Source organism: Odontesthes bonariensis, chromosome 20, assembly GCF_027942865.1.
Source record: "Odontesthes bonariensis isolate fOdoBon6 chromosome 20, fOdoBon6.hap1, whole genome shotgun sequence".
Lineage (NCBI taxonomy): Eukaryota > Metazoa > Chordata > Actinopteri > Atheriniformes > Atherinopsidae > Odontesthes > Odontesthes bonariensis.
In genome coordinates, this window is record NC_134525.1 from 8,975,226 (window position 1) to 8,994,489 (window position 19,264).

Sequence of the window (19,264 nt, forward strand, 5' to 3'; positions counted from 1 at the left end):
TTGATCAGAACCAGACGCAGGACTGGTTATAGCTCACGGCTTTAGCACTTTTGAACGAACCTTTCTCGACGTAGTTCTTGGGGGCCCACTGTGGGTCGGCGTCGGCGTAGGGGTCGCTGTAGTGCACGACCGCGGCGTCCTCCTCCTCCTCCTCGTAGTCCACCGGAGGAGGGGGCGGAGGCGGCGGGGAGTCGTCGAACATGGCCACGTCAGCCGGAGGAGGAGGGGGAGGCGGAGTGGGAGTGTCTGCAACTTTTGAACACACGAAAGAAGTTACTGGAGAAGTTCGGGCTGGATTCACGTGAGCCTGGTGACAGAGGCGGCGGCGGCGGCATCATGCAGCGTTTTACATCAGGCTGAGACATGCAGAAAGAGGGGTTTGCATTCAGTGAGCACGCCGCATCACATCATATACTGCGTGTTTACGTCTTTTCAGGCATGCACGTACAGAAAAAAGGGAATTTGTGTGACTTGCAAACATTTAAACTTTGAATATTCATGCCATTGTACACGTTTCAGCTTTGTTTGGGAAAATACTTCTAAAAAGGTATAAAGACTAAAGTACATTAAAGTCTCATTTGACCGATAGGTTTCTCTGGCTCGAAATAATATAAGTAAAGCCTTAAATATACAGCACACCAATCGAATGATTCTTTTAGTTGCTAACTAGCTTTGCTTTATTTCCATGTCTGTTCTGGGACTCTGCTCCACTCCACTCCTGCAACAACCTCCAGCTCTTTGAGCTTTTCAGACTTCCTTGGCAGCACTCTGGTTTGATCTGGTTTCAGCTCTGGTTTCTGGTTGAGATGCTTCAAAATGCTCTGTGGTTCCTAATGACATGAAAATACCTTCAAGTGTCTGAGAAGCAGCCTGGCTAATAGCTGATGGTCAAAATCTTAATAATAAGATGAGTTTAAAGGCTTCAGCTTTTTGAGCACAGGAAACACTGTCATCACACAATTCCTCTCACCCCGACGTTCAAAGCTTTGCAGCTTCATCTTTCCTTATCTTTTCTCAATTAATGTATCAGTCAATCAATATATTAATTATGTAGCCCAGAATATTCTTTGAAAAGCTTTAGTTTTACTACAGCTGATCAACTTCACAGCTTTGTGTGATTGTCTTTTCTTAAAGGTAGGGTAGGAGATCCTGGATTTTGAGTCCAGCGAAGCTGCATTTTGAAAATACACAGGTAAAAAGTCCCAACCCTTTTCTTCACTTTCCCCCCGAAGGCACGCCTCTAGAGTACATGAACGCGCACGAGCACGAAGGTGCACGAGCGCTGTTCTGACAGCAAGCATCGATCGTTGCCGTATTTAGTATTTAGTATATGCTAACTATAAGTTTAATAATGCTAGGTGCTAGCCAAGCTGGCTCTAGTTTAGCTTCCTGCCAAGCTTCGTTCACGGAGCAGGGTACGCGCACAGGGAGAAGGAGGGGGAGGGGGAGGGAGGAGCAGATTGCAGTTTGATAGACGGCATCAGAATCCAATCATTGTGAACGGTCCGTTCACAATGATTGGATACTGTTTTTCCTAGATTGTACGTTCTAGAGGCCACTAAAACTTTTCATATTTGTGTCAAAACTTTTAATTAATTGGTTGCAATGGGGGTGTGAAGAGTATTTCAAGCAATATGTAAAAAAATGTTCCAGAAAAAGATCCCCTACCCCACCTTTAAGTCTAACCTAACCATCTTTTCTGTGGAGATCGATCACTTTAGTTTGTCCCTTTTATTTGTCATTTCCAACCAGAGGAAACCTGTTGGTCAAATAAAGAAACAGGGAAGGGTATGAATGATTTTGGTCTCAACTCGGGGATGCTTTCATATAACTCGTAACAAACGACCATCTTGCAGGATTTGTACCAGCAGATGGCAGCAGAGAGCCTCATGTTCTCCAGTTCTGCACCTCAGCTTAACTGCAGAACTACAAGTGCAGTCATACTCAAGAGATTAAACCAGAACCTCATTCAATGTAGTGCTGCAGCTGCAGAAATAAATCTGCAGATACATTTAGCATAAATGACGATGCTGAACTAAATTAATATAAGAGATTTGCATCAATTGTTCTCAACAAAAAGCCTATAAAGGAAGTCCAATGCATGCTGGGTGATGTGGAAGTGGGCACAGATGGCACAGATAAGGAGGAAGTTGATGAATGTGTCCTCTTCACTTACTGCTCTCCTGCATCCTGGCCACAAAGCCAGTCAGAGGTATCTGTGGAGTCAGCTGGGGCATGGGAGGAGGAGGAGGAGGAGCAACAGACACTGAAAGCCGGCAGAGAAAAGAGAGGATGGAGGAGAAAAAGAGAGGAGAGAAAGAGAGGTAGAGCCAATCAGTCACAGAGAACGCACAGAGGACAGTTCAGACTGCAACCCAAAAACCAGAAAACACAACAGTGACAGACACGCTGCGAGAACAGAGAGCTCGAACACGTCTAAGATGAGGAAACAAGAGCGGAAAGCAACACTAGAAATAACCGACTGCTGAACAGATGCTTCAAAAGCATTTAAAAACTCCCAGTTATCAAAGCACATGTCCACACAAGCATCGGATGAAAGTTCAGTGACGTCTTTGACTGTGCTGAGATTTCACATGGCGTTAGAGGATCGGGGGATAAACAGAGGATTACGCTTGATTTCGGTCAATTGGACCATTTCCACTCTTTAAAAATAAAAATAAAAAGGGTTGATATTACATGTTACCACACGGGGGGCGCTGTTTGCTTTGAGCGACTCTGAAAATGGACCCCAATCAAAAAGCAAAGCTGCTGACAGTCCCATCAGACACTATGAAGAGTGGTGTTTCCAAATGATCTGGCCAAATTAAAGGGACAGGGCCTGATATCAACACAGATGTAACCGCTTATTGAATCTGGAAAAGAAAACACGTGCAAGACTTTTATGCTTGCCGAGTACATTGCGATCGATCACATCTGGAGGTGGGCTGGCATGCGCTGATATCAGCCAGGTGTAAATGTTATTCATGGAGCGTGACCACATTCTTGGGGGGAAAAAAGATCCACGAAGCATGTGGAAAGGTCACCGAACTCGTTCTCCTGCAGCCGTCTCAGGCTGCAAGCATCGGCTCTCTCTTTGAGAAGAGACGCCATCAGAGTTGCAGTAATGCTCATTAATAATCGGTCTAATTTAATTAACTTATTAACTCTAATTTAAAACAGATAAAACTTAGAAATTCAGAAAATATAATATAAAATAATAAATATAATATCGATGTCTAAAACAGTGACTCTGCATCAAAGGCAGACTTCGACCCGACATCTGTCTCAGGACGCCTTCCGCATCAATACTAAAGACATCACAGGGTTGGATAAGAAGCCTTAACCTGCACTTTAAGGGAAAAGTCAATAATTCTGACAAGAGCAAAGCCTGACCTTTAGAAAGCAGAGGCGCACTTGCATGTATGAAATGTTGCTCAAAGGCTACAGTGGGTCAGCTTTAGCTTTTTGTGACTTGTTTTGTGCGTGATTTGGAGGTATTGTGTGCTTCTGTGAGAGTTCAGCATCTGTAAAGCAGGTTGGAGCTGGAGACAGAAGGGCCTTACTTGAGATCTGGCCGTAGCCGGGAGTGCCTCCATTAATATGAGGCTGTTGCTGCTGTTGTTGCTGCTGCTGCTGCTGCTGCTGCTGCTGCTGCTGCTGCTGCAAGGAGAACTGCGAAGTGACCGACGGCGCCCGGCGGTAGGTGCCCGTGGCCGAAACCATAGAGATAGAGGAGTTGGAGGGGTTGTGCCGCGAAATCTGCCGCGAGATGGTTCCAAACTGGGACATTGGAGCGGGGCCCAGACCAGGCCCAGGGGCCACCACTAGAAACACCCAAAGACAGGGAGGAAGGAGATGGAGGACAGGCGGGACCCAAAGAGGGAGGGAGGGTTAGACAGAGGAGATGGAAAAAAGGGAGACAGGACATGAATCATCAAAGACACGGAGCTTTTAAATACTAATCAGAGCCCCACGCCTTATGAAAAGACAATAACCAAACAGAGGAAGCAGGCCAGCTGAAAGAATGAACGTTGATTGGTAATGCTGCTACAGACACATATTTCATGAGCAGTCCCAAGAAGGCATCTGATTAAATCTTGCACAGAAGGGGGAAAAGATTGAGTGAGGAATAAGCAAAGCAGGGAAGCATCTAAGTGATCCTTCAGCAGACTGAAGCAGCATTGGTGGAAAAAAATATTTTTTACATAAAGCACAAAAAAAAGCATCAAATACACTCCAATATCTGAGAAATAAAGATGTTTTTCCCTCTGTTCTGCTCGAGCATTTCCTCTCTACATTTTCTAGATAAGAAGACTCAGGAAACGAGTGGATTTGGAGGAAGTAAAAAGTGAGAGAAACTTCTCCGTGCCGTCATCAGCAGGGACAATTAGAGCCGAGAGAGCGTGCACGTTTCAGACGAGCAGCTGCACAAACACACACACTTACAGGCTGGTACTGAGCAAACAGCTGGACACTTTTCAGCCCTGCAGAGCTCTCACAGTAAATCAAACCCAATGTCACTCAGTGATTCTGAATCAATACCCCGTGAAGATTAAAGCTGCATCGGGCAATAATGGATATTTGCAGAACTGAAGTGGCTGTTTAACTGCTCTGCGACTCCATTAAGCTGTAATCATGCTATGTCATATTAGCCGGGACTGTCAGAAAGGAGAGCTGGACCCCCCCTACTACTGGTGATCATAACGTTTACCTTAACTGAACCTCCAATCCAACTCTGATCCATCTGAGGGGTTCTACACATGGTGCAAAGCAGGGAAAAATTCTGCTAAATTTGCCTATTCAGAGCCAAAAAAAAAAGGCTGCTCGCCGGAGATGAGCTGCTGCTGAAACACAGCCAACGATGTAACCCAACTGGTCAGACTCAGATGATCCACTCAGACAGATTATTGACCAACACTGGAATTTTAAAAATGCATGTAAAACATGATAGCTTGACTGAAAACCCGGACCAACACACCCAGATAACAAATAAATCCGCATGCATCTGCTTAATTAGACTCAAACGGACCCAGGCACTCTGTGCACGATCTTTTTGAGAAACAGAAGAGATTAAGTGCACATTATTCCACCCAAATTTCCCAATAAAGTTGCTCTCATTCTTGATCTTCCTCCTTCCTCTGTGAGACGGATGAACCCGTCAGACATTGGGACTGAAAATGTCAACCCCGCATAGCATAACGCAGAGTGAGCTATGGTCCTCTGAAATATGGTTTTGGAAAGAAAAAGCTAGTTGATCCCACTCCTGCAGACCCAGGCAGGGTGTTCCCATGACTACCAGAGCGGAGTCTATTAATCCCCGGGACCAGGAGGTTCATTTGACGCTGACTGAATGCAGATGAAACACTTTCCCATGTCACTCAAAGGCCAGATCTTGGCTGGGTGTTTGCAGACCAGTTAGCTTAGCATTTGATTTGTTGGCTATATTTCACTACTTCCACCTTAGCGCATTGTAAACCGTATCAGCTCTATTCAGTTAATGGTTAACGCTTCTTTGTTTGCTCATGTTGCACCTCACCAACTTTCATAAAAGTTTGTTTTTTTTGCATAATCTTGCTCTGAAAGACCTGAACTATTTCATAAAAACCTAAATCTGTGCCCTGGAGCCCGTTTAGAGAAAGTGTCGTGCAAATTTTAGACGCAATCAAAGCAAAACCATTTGTGCAAATATGTGTTTGAGCTTTGGGGGAAAATGTTGCCAGATGCAGCTTTAACCAGATTCAGTTTCTCAGAAAGGAGACCAAGTGAAGCCGACATACTGTACCTGTGCCCGAGAAGCCTCAAAGTCACATGTTTTTGGTGCAAAATTACTGCCAGTAAGATCCTCTCTTGGAGCGACTTTCTGGACATTTTAGGCTGTAAATGTTGCAGCTTGAGGTCAAATGTGGATTGAAATCTTTAAAACTCTACAGGCAGTAATTAACTTCTGGTGGGCCCTCGGTGACGTGAGACTTCAATGTTATCCAGCGAAGAAATAAAGAGTGACACACTGTCGTCACCACCACCACCACCAACACAGAGAATTAAGGTAAAAGCTACACACTGCAAGCAACCAGAGACACGAGCAGCCAAGAATCCTCGTTAGAGTTCTGATGCTGCTCTATAAAGCTCTGAATGGTCCAGGACCAGAATGCATCAGTGACCTCCTGACCCAGTATGAACCTTCCAGCCCCCTCAGGTCAGCTGGATCCGGTCTTCTATCAGTTCCCAGAGTCAGAACCAGACATGGAGAAGCTGCATTCAGCTTCTATGCTCCACATGTCTGGAACAAACTCCCAGAAAGCCTCAGATCAGCTGAAACACTCAGTGTGTTTAAGTCCAGGTTGAAGACACACCTATTTTCAGCTGCATTTGAATAAAGCTCCAAATCTGAAGCTTGAGTTTCAGAACTTAATCACATTTTAACTACTGATTTTATCTATTGTTTTTCTTTCTTTCTTTTTTGTTTAAAATTTAAATCGTGCTTTTTATTTCTACTGTTTTAATGTCTCTGTAAGGCACTTTGAATCACCTTTTTGTTGAATTGTGCTGTACAGATAAACTCGCCTTGCCTAGGATTGGCGGGGAAAAGTCGTCAGCCAATTAGATCTTTATCTCTTCTCATTTCCTCAATATTGTGATTTAATTCCCTGTAAACTGACTAAATGTAAATCAGTGCAGCTGCATCCAGAGGAACATTGTTGCTTGCAGTGTGTGCAGACAGACATCCACACCCACAGCACCCCCGATTTTGCGAGTCTCTTCCACGATGGAACCCGCAGCAGCGTGGCGATGATCCGCCGGCAGCCCCGCGGAGGTCGGGGAATCTCACCTGTGGGTGGAGGAGGCGGAGGCGGAGGTGGAGGTGGTGGTGGGGCGAGCCCGGCCATGGGAGAAGCAGGTGCGGGCGGTGGAGGAGGGGGTGGGGGAGGCGGAGGGGGTCCCGGAGGAGCGGACGTGGGCGGGACTAAAAGGAGTGTGGACATTAGTTGAAGCAGCGACTGCACCGCGGCGCTGTTACACAACATCACAACAATGGAGAACCCTTCAAGACTTTTTCCAAGACCGCGCATCACTCGGACACGCTTCTCTCGAGTGGTGCGGATCGAGTGTTTCCATGGCAACCCTGCAGCGAGAGCCAGGGAGGGCGCCGCTCTGCTTGGCCCGCTCTCCCGCTGCCGAGGTAAAAACAGCTGCGGCAGAAAGCTGCAACGCTTCTTCCTCAGCTTGTATCACAAAAAAAAAAAAAATCAAATTTAAAAAAGGCAAAAGCTCCGTCTAAGTGGCGCTGTGATGAAACCCTGCGTGTCGCCCGTGTCGGGTGTTATGTGGGCTTTACTGTTCAAATGTAAAGCAGCAGGCCTCACGCAGCTTGGCCTATTTACACAGTGGGATAGAGAATCAGCTGTGCTTACAGCACAATGGGCCTCAATAATCCCTGTCTGGTAAACATGGGCTCTGTTTGGCGCAGCCTAACTATCTGCAAATAGCAACACTTTGTAAAATAAGGCCTTTTATAGGTAGAAGCATTCTTATTATACAAATGTTTAAAGAATTTAAGCCTGCCGTCTCATTTTCACTGCTCTCAAACACATTCCTTCTTCTAACTGGATACAGAGATGAGTTTATAACTGTGGTATGCAGTAGTGAATCTGTCTTTGGTTTAATTTATGCACAAAGTAAAGTGGCTGAGGCTCACACAGCTGCGCACGCTGTCCAAACAGAGCAGCTCTGCATTCTCATCCTGCCCTGCCAGTGTTCAAGGAGCGCTATCTCAGGCTTGTTTTTGTTAAGAGTTTGGGATTTTCTTCAGTCTAAATGCCATATTGTGCACGTGTTCTTGTAATCGTCTCCTGGAGGTCTCCCGAGGATGCATTATTCACACAAAACGCCCCATGGTGGAGCATCACAGTGGTGACCCTGTGGGGAAAACAAAAATCTGCTGCCTCTGTGACGCTCACCTGGTCCAGAATTGGGGATGGCGGGTGTAGGCACTGCGATGGGGATGCCGATCCCGCTGCTGCCGCTGTTCTCCCTGCTGCTGCTGCCCCCGCTGCTTCCACTGAGGGCACAGATCAAAAAGAGGACGTTGTTTTATTCAGGGCGACCTGCTCAGACTGCACGGATACAGGGACTGCGTCTCTGCTCGCGTCCCAATTAGATCCGCCGTCTGCAACCCTAAAGTTCTGGAGAATAACACAATTAAATTCTATATTCTTAAACATCTTGAATCCGATGCTGCGATTGCTTCCAATTAGTAAATTCTCATAATTAGCGTTTATTATAAAGGTTTGCTTTGGTTTCACTCATCACTGTGTAAAACTAAAAGCTCAACTCACCCTTTGATTTGAGGAGTAATACACAAAACTAGACACATATGCAGGTGCTGCTAATGTAACAAGTAATCCGTTCATTTAACACATCTCTGTACTTTGTTCCAGTCCCCCCCCCCGTGCTTCACCGTTGGAACTCTGGATTTTGCCACGTTGAAGCTAGTTCAATCTTGGCTCCTTTTAAGCAAACTTCAGGGTCAACATTCACGGTGAAATGACTTCTGTCTGGTGACTCAAACATCCGTGGAGGGCAGCGGAGATCTGGAAGTGTCTCCCATCAACATACGTGATCTCTAGAGCTCAGCCAGAGTTACCATCAGACCTTTATCTGCAGATTACTCGGCTACTCGATCACTAAGAGGTGCTCAGACCGTCTTCCATTTAAGAATTACGGAGGCTCTTGGGAACCTTTAATGCAGCATTCTTGCACTCTTTTTTTCAGATCCGTGCTTCAACACACTGAATCTGAGCTCTGCGGGCAGTCTGCTATTCTCTGTCAGCTGGAAGAACTTACAAAGAGTCGGCTCAAACAGACTTTTTTTCCCAACTGGGTGAAATCACCCAGGAAAATCTGGGTGGCAGCCATGATAGAAAATTAATTTGCAATTCACTAAATAAGGAAAAGAGCTTCAATAACTCCTTTGATAATCTATTTCAGTGCAGGAAACGTTGGGAGGAAGGAGATAACTCCGTTCCACAAGTCACTCTTTCTCCAAAAACTGAGCAAATGAGCCTTTCATTTAAAACATTTTACACACAAAATTAAATGTAAAATGTGTAAAAAAAACTTATTCTTATTTCAGCTTCACTGATTCCATAGTAACGTGAGTCTCTTGGAGTCTCAAAAACTCAATCAACTATTACTTTAATCTGCTTTTCTGATCTGAATATTAACTTCATTCTACAGGAGTTAATTTATCACAATATGTCACAGCTTCCACTAAAAAACGTCACGAAAACGTCAGGCCACAGCCTCTCTTGTTAAAAAGAATCGTATCAGACTCATTAAGGGGAGTAACAATACCATCCAGCACAGGATTCAGGACATGTGAAGACCGTATGTATGTCAGCTCTGCCACATGAGCTCTGTTTCACCCTGCATTTGACCCCAGGGTGCGCAGATCAACGGTCAGACTCACCCCCCCCCCCTCCTGCTAAGTCGCGCTCTCTTTCAGGCTGCCCTTGATCCTAATTTCTGCACCAATCTCACGCTCCACCTCTCCTTTTTTCTGTCTCTTTCATCCCTCCACTTCAGGTAATCCGCCCCTCCTCTCACCCCTGGCCGTGCCTCGACCTCTTTCTCTCATGTCTTCATCGCCTCCGGAGGGATCCCCCCCCCCCTCACCTCCCTTTATCCCCTCTTTCCATCTACCCCCCGCCTCCCCTTTCCCCCCTTCATCTCTGATCCATGTCAGTCAAGCCCTCGGGCTCTCTGGGCACAAAAAACAGGGGTTACCCCCCCTGAAGGATGATGGTGGTGGTGGGAGTAAAGTGTCTGTGGGGGGATAAAGGCCAAACAATATCATGTCATCCCTCTTTTGAAGTGAACGCTGCACTTGAGCCCCCCCCCCCCCATCAGTATGTTTTGAATTCATCCCTTCTAATCCCTCTATAACTTACCCTTTCGGTTGCTAACCCATTTATCTCTCCACCAGCTTTTGCTTCCTCCATCCTCCCCTCTGTTTCAAAACGCTGTGAAGTAAAAACCCTCTGTTCTGTCTGCCGCTCCTCATCCTCGCCTGCCTCGTTAAAATCAGCCTCTAACGCAGGAGCAGTTTGGGAAAACAACAATCTGTGACACACGGCTACACTTACGGGGAAAGAAAAGAAAAAATGAAAATGAACAAAAAGTATAAACAGTGCATTCTGTAAAACCCGGCTTAAATCAGCCTGAATCATTATCCGATGCGACAAAGATCAGGAAAGTCCTTATTTGCAAATACTTAAATATCTTGAGGCACACGAGTGTTGCTGTAAGAGATTTCAGCTCAAGTCTCTTCCTCAGTTATTGGGGGGGGGTTAGGGACCAACAGAGTAAAAAAGCACAGCATGAGCGAAGGTTATTTAAAGGATGCATCATCTTTGTAAGCTTTGCCTTGTGGTGGAGGCAGTACGGGGGAGTCCTTCCTTATAAATTAGCCATCTGACACTTTAAAAGTATTTCTAACCTATGTTTATCTTTACGAACAGCGAACAAGGTGTCCACTGCAGCAAAGTGCTGATGTGTTATCACTAAGATAAATGTAATTTAAACGAGGGAAGGTCTGCTCCTCCATTGCCAGTTTTTCAAAGACCTTAAAAGTGTGAGGACACCTATTTTAATCCCCATGTTTTACATAAATGATGAGACATTTTAATGCATTAGTAAAGCTTAATAAAACTCTATAAATGCTTAGAATCACACATGACAAAAAGCTTTATACCTCAGAGCAGAACATACGAGTCACACAGTCAGTTTTTCCATTTCGGAGACATTTCCAAAGCTATTTTACACCCCAGCGCTTAACTTTCAGAGGATCATGATGTTTTAGAAATGAGCACGAGGACAGGAGGAAAAATTGTGTGGTGAAGCTACGTTTAGGGGATCAAACCCACTATTAATTTAGCCGTTACCTGGTGAGTGAGACGTGGAACGTCCTTCTTTTCAACTGGTTTGACACAACCAAAGAAAATGGAGAGCTGTTCTCAAACGATAGGCTGTAAATGTCGACTTTGGTTTCATTTAAAAGCTAAACAAGTAGATTAAACAGTTGGGAGCTTTTGCTGGAAAACAGCCTCATCAAGTCGCGGTTACAAATTTTAAAATAACATCACAAAAAAAGAAAAAAGAATGTTTCACAGCTTTTTGTCAGGCTATTTCCAGGCACTCTCCAAAAATGGCTTCACCGAGTCCACATAACTGGTGCCGTTTGTCTGATATTTCCTCTTTTCACTTCTAATTTTTAAATCACAAAGTCTTGAAGTTTACTTTCAGTTTTGCCACATTTAAACCGTCAGAATCAAACAGAGCGGTTTATGCACAGATGACTCTCTGCAGCCACTTCACGGACATTTAAAGTTGCACACACACATGTCATCCCATCATTTTCAGACACCTCGAGTGAGGCGTCGACGATAAGCTAACATTGGAGGCTTCAGAAGAATGTTTCCATGCAAACTGGACCTTTTACTTTTAAGAGGAAGAATGTGAAAACTCAGGAGCAGCTGCAGGCTCGATGGTTGAGCCAATGGTATGCATCCACTAAACCTTACACCATCTTACGTGTGATTTTCTTGTATAGGTGAAGCAGAAATCCTGCCGGCGTTGAAACAAAACTTACCTCCAGGATGGAAGCAGCAGCTTCAATAAGCATGTTCTCTTTAAACAATACCTGCTTGTGACAGTCTAATCTTTCCCATATTAGATAATAGAAGAGACACTCAGCAGGATCCTATATTGAATTCAGATTTCGGCGGAGGCTGACAGAGACTGATGAGCTGAATAAGCTCAGTTGCCTTGGAGCCAGGATAATCAAATAGTGATGGCACAGCGATATTAGCTAAAGCATGAAGGGTTGGATTCATCAGCTGGTTCAGAGAAAACGGACGGTTTTCTGCCCAAGAACCCGAAGCTCTTCCTCTAAACAAGTGAAGCCAGGAGGCGAAGTTGGGCCAGAGGAGGAAAAATATAAGTTTTGTGATATTTATGAGCATCACAGTCAGCATAACAGGCTCTTTAGCTAATGAGACGACTTTGCTCGCATCATAACTCAAATTTGATGAAAGTGCCTCCTGCTTTCTGCAGGAAAACTCCCTGAGAGGAGTGTTTAAGGGTTTCCACACCGCAGCCGACTGTTTTAGCCTGTTTTTTTTTTTTTTTTGTGAAACAGCCCTTTATATCAGAGGCTTTTACAGATATTAATATGAGAGTGATTCAGGCTGTGGTGAGAGCCCTTCCAGGCCTTGTCAGACAAATGTGGGATTTAGAGCAGCAGAGGAAGAGGAAGAGGTGTGAAAGTGCTCTAAACTGCTGAATCAAATGAAGGGATTAGAAACTATTCAACATGGAGGGGACCGATGTTTTTATAGAGATGCTTTTCCAACACGACTGAGACCCTCACATGGTCTCCTTTCTGAGTTACAGCTGTAAAACTTCTCCCCCTTTTTCTACCTTTTAAAACCAAAGTCTCTTACTCGTTTTCCATTAGAAGCTGAGAGTCACAACTGTGGATTTTGGAGACTTTAATCTATGAACTTTATTGTCTGGAAATGACAGATTTTCTGAATCATTCTCGGCAGGCAGCAGCAGTGTTGAAAGACAAAAAATTTGAGCATTTTAGCTAAAAATCTGCTGCTTTATCTTATCAATTCATTCAGCCAATCAGTTGATTTATTTATTTGCATTTTTCAAGCAGAATATGAAGTGAAATGGTCTCCGTTCGGTTGATGTGAACGTTACCGCACCTGTGCGTGCGTTGCCTCTGGTTGAGCGACGCCGTGCGTCCCGGGCTGTGCTGGTTGCCCAGTCGGGCGGGGCTGGTCATGTAGTCGTTGGGCACCGTGGGCGGCTTCACCGGCTCCAGGGTCTTATAGGACGTGTTGCGTCTGCAGGAAAATGGGAACATTTTGTTAAAAAAAGGCAAAGAATCATGAGAATGGTGCAACTTTAGTGTAAATCCTACTGAGGAGAAGACAAAAATGAAATGAAAACCGTACCCAAGCGTGCCTCGCCCCGACATCGGCGGGCTTGGTGGCTTCTGAGTCGGGGGATTGGTCCTCGATAGTGTTCCTGCTCTGATTGCCTGATTGTTTCCATGTTGCTGAGATTAGAGGGGAAAAAAAACAACATAAAAGAGGCTGATTTTACAAACGAATCCCTTCAGCCACAGTGGTTAATAAGTATTGATGTGATTGAAATCAAATGTTTACAGGCTGCCTATGATTTAAGTGTTGCCTGATCCCAGCAAAGCTGTTGCAGGTGAGAAACCTTTGTGTTCCCAAAGAGGATTCTCACTCAACACTTGAGCAAATATTAACAAATTTTAACTTCCACATAAATCTGGATTTCTCCTGCAAATTACAGGCTATACGTACAACACTGATAACCTTTGTTGTTGATGCATGCGAGTTGTTAGGAAGCCTGTAAAATTCGACTGGACTACAGAACATTTAGGGGGAATTGCAACATGAAGAGTGAATGACAACATGTACACTGCTGGTAATTAGACAGGGAGGGTTGCTACAAAGCCTGGGTGTCGGAGGCTGTCCTCTGCAGGAGGGGCTTCAGGTAGGTTAACATAGGAAGTGACTAAATTAATCACATGTGCATGATGCGAAAAGGAGTCAAACCAGACTTACCTTAGCTTTTAGCCACTTAGTGTGGGCGAAGGAGAAAAAACAAAGAGAAGAGAATGTCAGAACAATAACCGTTTTGAAACAGATCAGGAGAAGTCAAAGTACAAGCCACTAAAATAATCTACAGAGTAAATATTTAGCAAGACCTGGGAGGGTCAGGAGTAACAAGTGGAGCAACCACCGCTGACTGTTGATCCCTTTACTCTGAGCCACACCCAAAGCCGGGAGTCAGACTGAGGGGATCTGATGGCAGAGCGTGGCACGTCATGTTACTACGAGGTTAGAAACCCAAGAATTCTCCCGTGTGTCCTTAAAAATGTCCCCAAAACAGAGTCGGTGCCTTTTAGAAAAGCTCTCTGTTCCATTTAAAGTGGATACAATGTGAAACGATCTCCCCTGGTACATGTGTGGGCTGATGTTGGAGACAGCACAGAGCCAACGTAGCGGGGGGGGGTTTTATCGGCAGTTTGACAGCTTCAGAGTCAAGTGGTTCATCTATAATGCAACTTGCCCAGAGGCCTTGGCAGAAAGCGCCATGACGTCACAAGTCCACAGGAGGAAAAAACACGATGAGACCAAAAAGTCAAAGTCATCCAGCAGAAAAGCATCTGTTTGAAGAGATCTTCGACCCTCGTTGTGATTTCACTCCCTTATCAGCGCCTGACAAGATTCACTTTACAATCTAGGTCATGCTGGAAATGCCAAAGCCTGCTCGCCTTATCTTCCTGGCAAATGCTGCATCTCTGTCCCACTGAACAAAGCAGACAGTCAGTGTGGAAACGTTTCACTGATGAATTATGGACAGACAGGTTCAGATTAAGGTCATTATCAAGTCCACGAAGGCTTAGCATGTGGAGCCTGGATAAAAAGCTGCACTGCAGCCGGGGTCAGCGGGGCCCTCGCTGATGCACTTCCGTTTTTTACGACTCCCTTAGCACCATTTCGAGGTAAATGAAGGCACCGTTAACCCAAACACGACCTGCCGCTGCCGCTCCAAACGGAAAGCCTTCAGCTAACGACACACCAGGTGGCTTTTCCTGCAGTTTAATCTGTGAACGCGCATCAGCTGTGGTCCAAAGACTTTACCTTTGTGGGCAGCAGCCGATATTTCTGGGATATCTTCTCCGGTTCAAACAAACGCAGCCACAGCCTGCTCAAACACGATTGGTCCAAACTGCTGTGACTCACAATTGAACGCAGTCTAAAAACAGGAAGCTTCCAGGACAAAAAGTCCTGTAAATTATTCATTTGATGTATTTTTTTTTAAGTAGATCAGCTGTGAGTATTAACTGAGGCAATATAACAACACAGGGAACCAATAAAGTGTTATCCACCGCTTGTGGGTGTGATTACGGTTGAAATTCTTATTAAAGTGCCCGTATTCACCTAATCTAAAGTAACTAGAATACAACCCTTGGCCCGCAGCAAAGCTTAATTTTATACTTAGACTTTAGAGCAACATGTGCTGTCCTCGAGACGGCATCTTTTCCAGGGACTTCCAAGCATTTTTCAACAGGATGATGTAAAGCTGCAGATAACAAAGGCATGGCTGAGGAAGGTGAGGGTGCAGGTGGGGGACCGGCCTACCTGCGGACCTGACCTGCCACAACAGAGACTCTGTGGAGAAGTCTGAAAGAAGCAGCAGCAGCAGCAATCATCCAGTACTGTTGCACAGCTTAAGATGTGTTTGCAGGAGGAATGAGACCAAGTAAAAACCTAAAATATTGCATCACTTGTTTTGGAATCAATGTGTTGCAGGCTTCAAGCTAGAATAAAAGAAAGAAAAAATATATGTAAATTAAATAATTAAGTTGATAAAGACAACAGGAAATATGTTGCGGTCACACTGCCTGCGATGAAACAAAAGTCGAGGGTGGGGTTCATGCAAGAAGAGCCAGAACTGGTACAGCAAGAGTCTGTAAGGAGGCTTTTAAAATGCACCAGAGCTCTGCAACACTCTGAAGGAAAACGCAACTCGAGCTCGTTTGGTTACGGGTCTACGAGCAGCTGTAAGGAGCCTTTCCCTTTGTATCAGCAGGCTTCAAATTGGTAGATGGGACCAACATTAATCTTTGAGTAAACTCTGAACAGAGACTAGATAGATCGATCCAACTTCAAACACACGACGTAATCTGGATTCCTAAAAACCCCGCGGACCAGATTAAGCATCATCTGACTGGATGGATAAATCTAATCTTTGCCTTGAGAAGCAGGTACGTCCCCATCAGTGAGCCCATGCTGCTGCGCTCAGATGAGCCCGTCATCCGCCTCTTTTTCATGCAGTTCCTCTTCCATCTGGTCATAAAGAAGCTTTCTCTGAATAACGTATGCGAGCACGACTTTCCTCTTCATTTTGTGGGCGTTCAGCAACGCAAACTTTGTGTAAAACCATTCTAACATTTAGGCCAACGCAGACCCTCAGGCAGATGCAGTTTCACAGTAAACTGAGGCCAATAGACATGATATAAACTCCCATTACAGCATTGATTGTGGTCAGTAGGTAAAACATGGCTCCTACACAAGCCAGACTTCTGACCGGAGCCATCACAGATACTATATGAGCTAATATGGAGTATTGACATTAGATATTGATTGGTTCTTCAGGCTGTGACATGCACAGATGAGAGGAGGTGAGGGATGCAGCGCTGTTGCATGTGTTCCCCACATCCACTGACTAATTGTAGCGCTTATGAAGACATTTAAATGAGGAGAATCCACAGAGATTAGGCCCGGCGTAATGTGTGACGCTCCTAAAATAGACTCGTCAAACTGTCTCAAAGCAGCAGTGAATTTTAATCTTTTGTGCAAAGCTCCCCGTCCTAATATTGAGCATTTTTTAGCCCTGGGATTTCAGGGAAACTGTCAGAACATTTCTGGAGTTATTAGAAATAAACTCACCTTTATTCATGTACATTAATTCAATCATCATAATCAGGCACCTAAATCCAGAGGTGGGTAGTAACGAGTTACATTTACTCGAGTATGTTTTTAGATTTGTGCGGAAGAAACTGTCCTCTTACTCCGCTACATTAGGCTACAATGAGCTGGTTACTTTTCTTCTTACTTCTCTTCTTACCTCTTTGGTATTCTACGCCTCATTATTTTTATCCCCCCGCGTACGCCTCATTTTAATGTTTTATTCTGACAGAGCGAGAGACTTCCGCCAAAGGCTCTACCACCTGACTGTGTTTCACCAATCAGACGCAGCCGTGCAGTCTCGTCACGTGACCATACTCAATCTCAGCGGCGGGACGGGTTAGCTTTAGCATTAGCAGTCGTAGCAAACAAACAAAGAAACAGATGAAAAATGTCAGAATCAACGGTGGGAAATGAAGACGCAGACGAGGCCTCATACTGAAAGCATGTTTACCTTACAAAGAGTGAGAAACAGCAGCTACATTATGTGTCTTCTGTCAACCAAAACAAACGCACATTTCAGCAGAAACTCAACATCTAACTTGAGGAAACATGGAGCCGTAAGTTTCCTAAATTAGCTTTTTTTTCCCCGTGGATAGGTGAGTGTTTGTTTTTTAGGTTACATATGGGTTACATATGTTTTAAACATTTCCTAAGTCTCTTTCTGAAGTTCTTGAATTTACCTGGATTATTTTAATTTAAGCTATTTTGTAATTAATTCATTTTAATTTATTTTATCAATTGGATCAACTCTAATTTGCCTAAAGATGATTATTTAGTATTTTTGTCTGTCTGATTGAATGCTTGTGTTAACAAATAAATCAGACGTTACTCAACAGTTACTCAGTACTTGAGTAGTTTTTTCACCAAGCACTTTTATACTCCTACTCAAGTAATTATTTGGATGACTACTTTTTACTTGAGTCATATTATTCTGAAGTAACAGTACTTTTACTTGAGTACAATTTTTGGCTACTCTACCCACCATGAGATGCTTAAATCTGAGATCTGAGGAAGCATTTAAGTGTGTTTTCCATCCAACACCGATGCATTACTGCACTTATATCACCGCATGGTGGTCCACATGAACTCACAACATCTCCAGAAAGTCTTGATTCCTGCTTTAACAAGAAATAGCAACATTTTTGGCAATATGATACTCACAATAACTCATTTTCCCAAAATATGTCACATGGCATCACGACTTGATGGAAGGATTCAGAGTAATTCCCCTTCGAGTGTATCGAGAGTGGCACGATGGCCTTTATCCCGTCTTACCAATGGCTGTAATAGCATGGGACAGTAATGGGGGGGCCTCTAATCCAATCTGTCTGACAGCTGCAATTGATTGGCTGATTGATGGAGCAGACGACGCTCAAGAGGGAGGATGGACACGGCGAAAATCGCATGCAGCCATCAGGAAATGATGTCTTTGTCTACACAACCTCGTGACCCTGAAATCGAGCCCTAATGGCCCATCAAAAAGCTTCTATCCCACCTTTCAGATTGAGCTGGCGCCCGAGTAGCTTGAGAACAAGATTACAAAGGCCCTAAATGCATTTGAAAATTCGTCTCAGAATGCTTTTTTTTCCCCAGAACACTACAAGAACACAGCCGTTTACCGGAAGCTATATGATGCAATCGCTTTTCAGTTATCTCCACTCGAAACCGGTCCCCACCAACCCACACTCAGACATATTCCTGTAGGGTCAGAATGGGTGCTTTCTGAAGATGAAAGAGAAAAGCATAAAGAGACAGGCGCGTCAAAGTGGGAGAGAAGAGAGGGAGGGAGACAAGAAGACCTCTGGCGTGAAAACAAGGAGGGGGGAGGGAAGGAGAATCAGACGTAGAAGAAGAAAGTTGAGGAACTGAAGCACTGAGAGTAGAGAAATCTATCCGAGAGCAAATGTAAAGGAGGAAAGATAAGAATCGGCTCACCTTAACACCGTGGCCGACATCGTCCAGGACGTTGTAGTCAATAGGCTTCCTGATGTACCTGACCGGGCGCTCTATATTAGCCGGCGCGATGATCTTATGGGTCCTCGATGTGTTCTTGTTCGTGGTCAGGATTCCGATTTCCCGCCTGGCCACCTTCTCTTTATGGATGTCCACCGTCTGTAAACAGTGACGACAGGAGAAGGAGATGCGATCAATACCATGGAGGGAGGGGGAAAAGGAGAGAGAAAAATTGCACGTGTGCAGCGCAAAAAAAAAAAAAAAAAAGGGCCCCCCGGGATTCAGTGAACTCCTCAAACAGCGGATTAAAAAGGTTTTATTAAATCAAGAGGCTGTGCCTTTCATCACTGACGTCTTAATCTGTTTACAACAGCCGATGCACGATAATAAAATAAAACCAGGGCCTCCGCAGAATAATGACCACAGGGAGAGCATCTGAATATTTCTGGCCACAGAAATCAGGGAATCGGTTTGGAGGCCCAGGATGTAGATGTGAAAAGTTTCCTCAGTTACTTAGAAGAGCAGAAACGGAGAGAAATATCAACATGCAAGGTGGAGATTACAGCTTAAAATACAGCGGGTGGATCCATTGTGTAGGTCAATCACAGTCTTGTGGATTTCTTTTTAGAAGAATGCGTGACTTCTTTACTTTTTAAGTTACCGTAAACTCCGGACTATAGAGCGCACCTGAATATAAGCCGCACCCTCTCATTTTAAAAAGAAAATCC

The 19,264-nt window shown here is 44.6% G+C and overlaps 1 protein-coding gene across 6 annotated transcripts in view; it reads right to left on the minus strand.

Annotated features, from left to right (window-relative positions):
• abi1a (abl-interactor 1a) overlaps positions 1–19,264 on the minus strand; it is a 51,107-nt gene that overhangs the window by 1,958 nt on the left and 29,885 nt on the right. Inside the window, exons 3-10 of one of the 6 annotated variants that reach the window (XM_075452424.1) lie at positions 18,519–18,695; positions 13,026–13,129; positions 12,774–12,914; positions 7,959–8,059; positions 6,830–6,964; positions 3,564–3,824; positions 2,177–2,266; positions 61–252 (exon numbers count right to left, since the gene is read on the minus strand). In XM_075452424.1, the coding sequence (XP_075308539.1) occupies positions 61–252; positions 2,177–2,266; positions 3,564–3,824; positions 6,830–6,964; positions 7,959–8,059; positions 12,774–12,914; positions 13,026–13,129; positions 18,519–18,695 (1,201 nt within the window). The remainder of the gene's footprint in view (positions 1–60; positions 253–2,176; positions 2,267–3,563; positions 3,825–6,829; positions 6,965–7,958; positions 8,060–12,773; positions 12,915–13,025; positions 13,130–18,518; positions 18,696–19,264) is intronic. The other 5 variants (XM_075452425.1, XM_075452426.1, XM_075452427.1 and 2 more) reach the window with 5 other exon arrangements.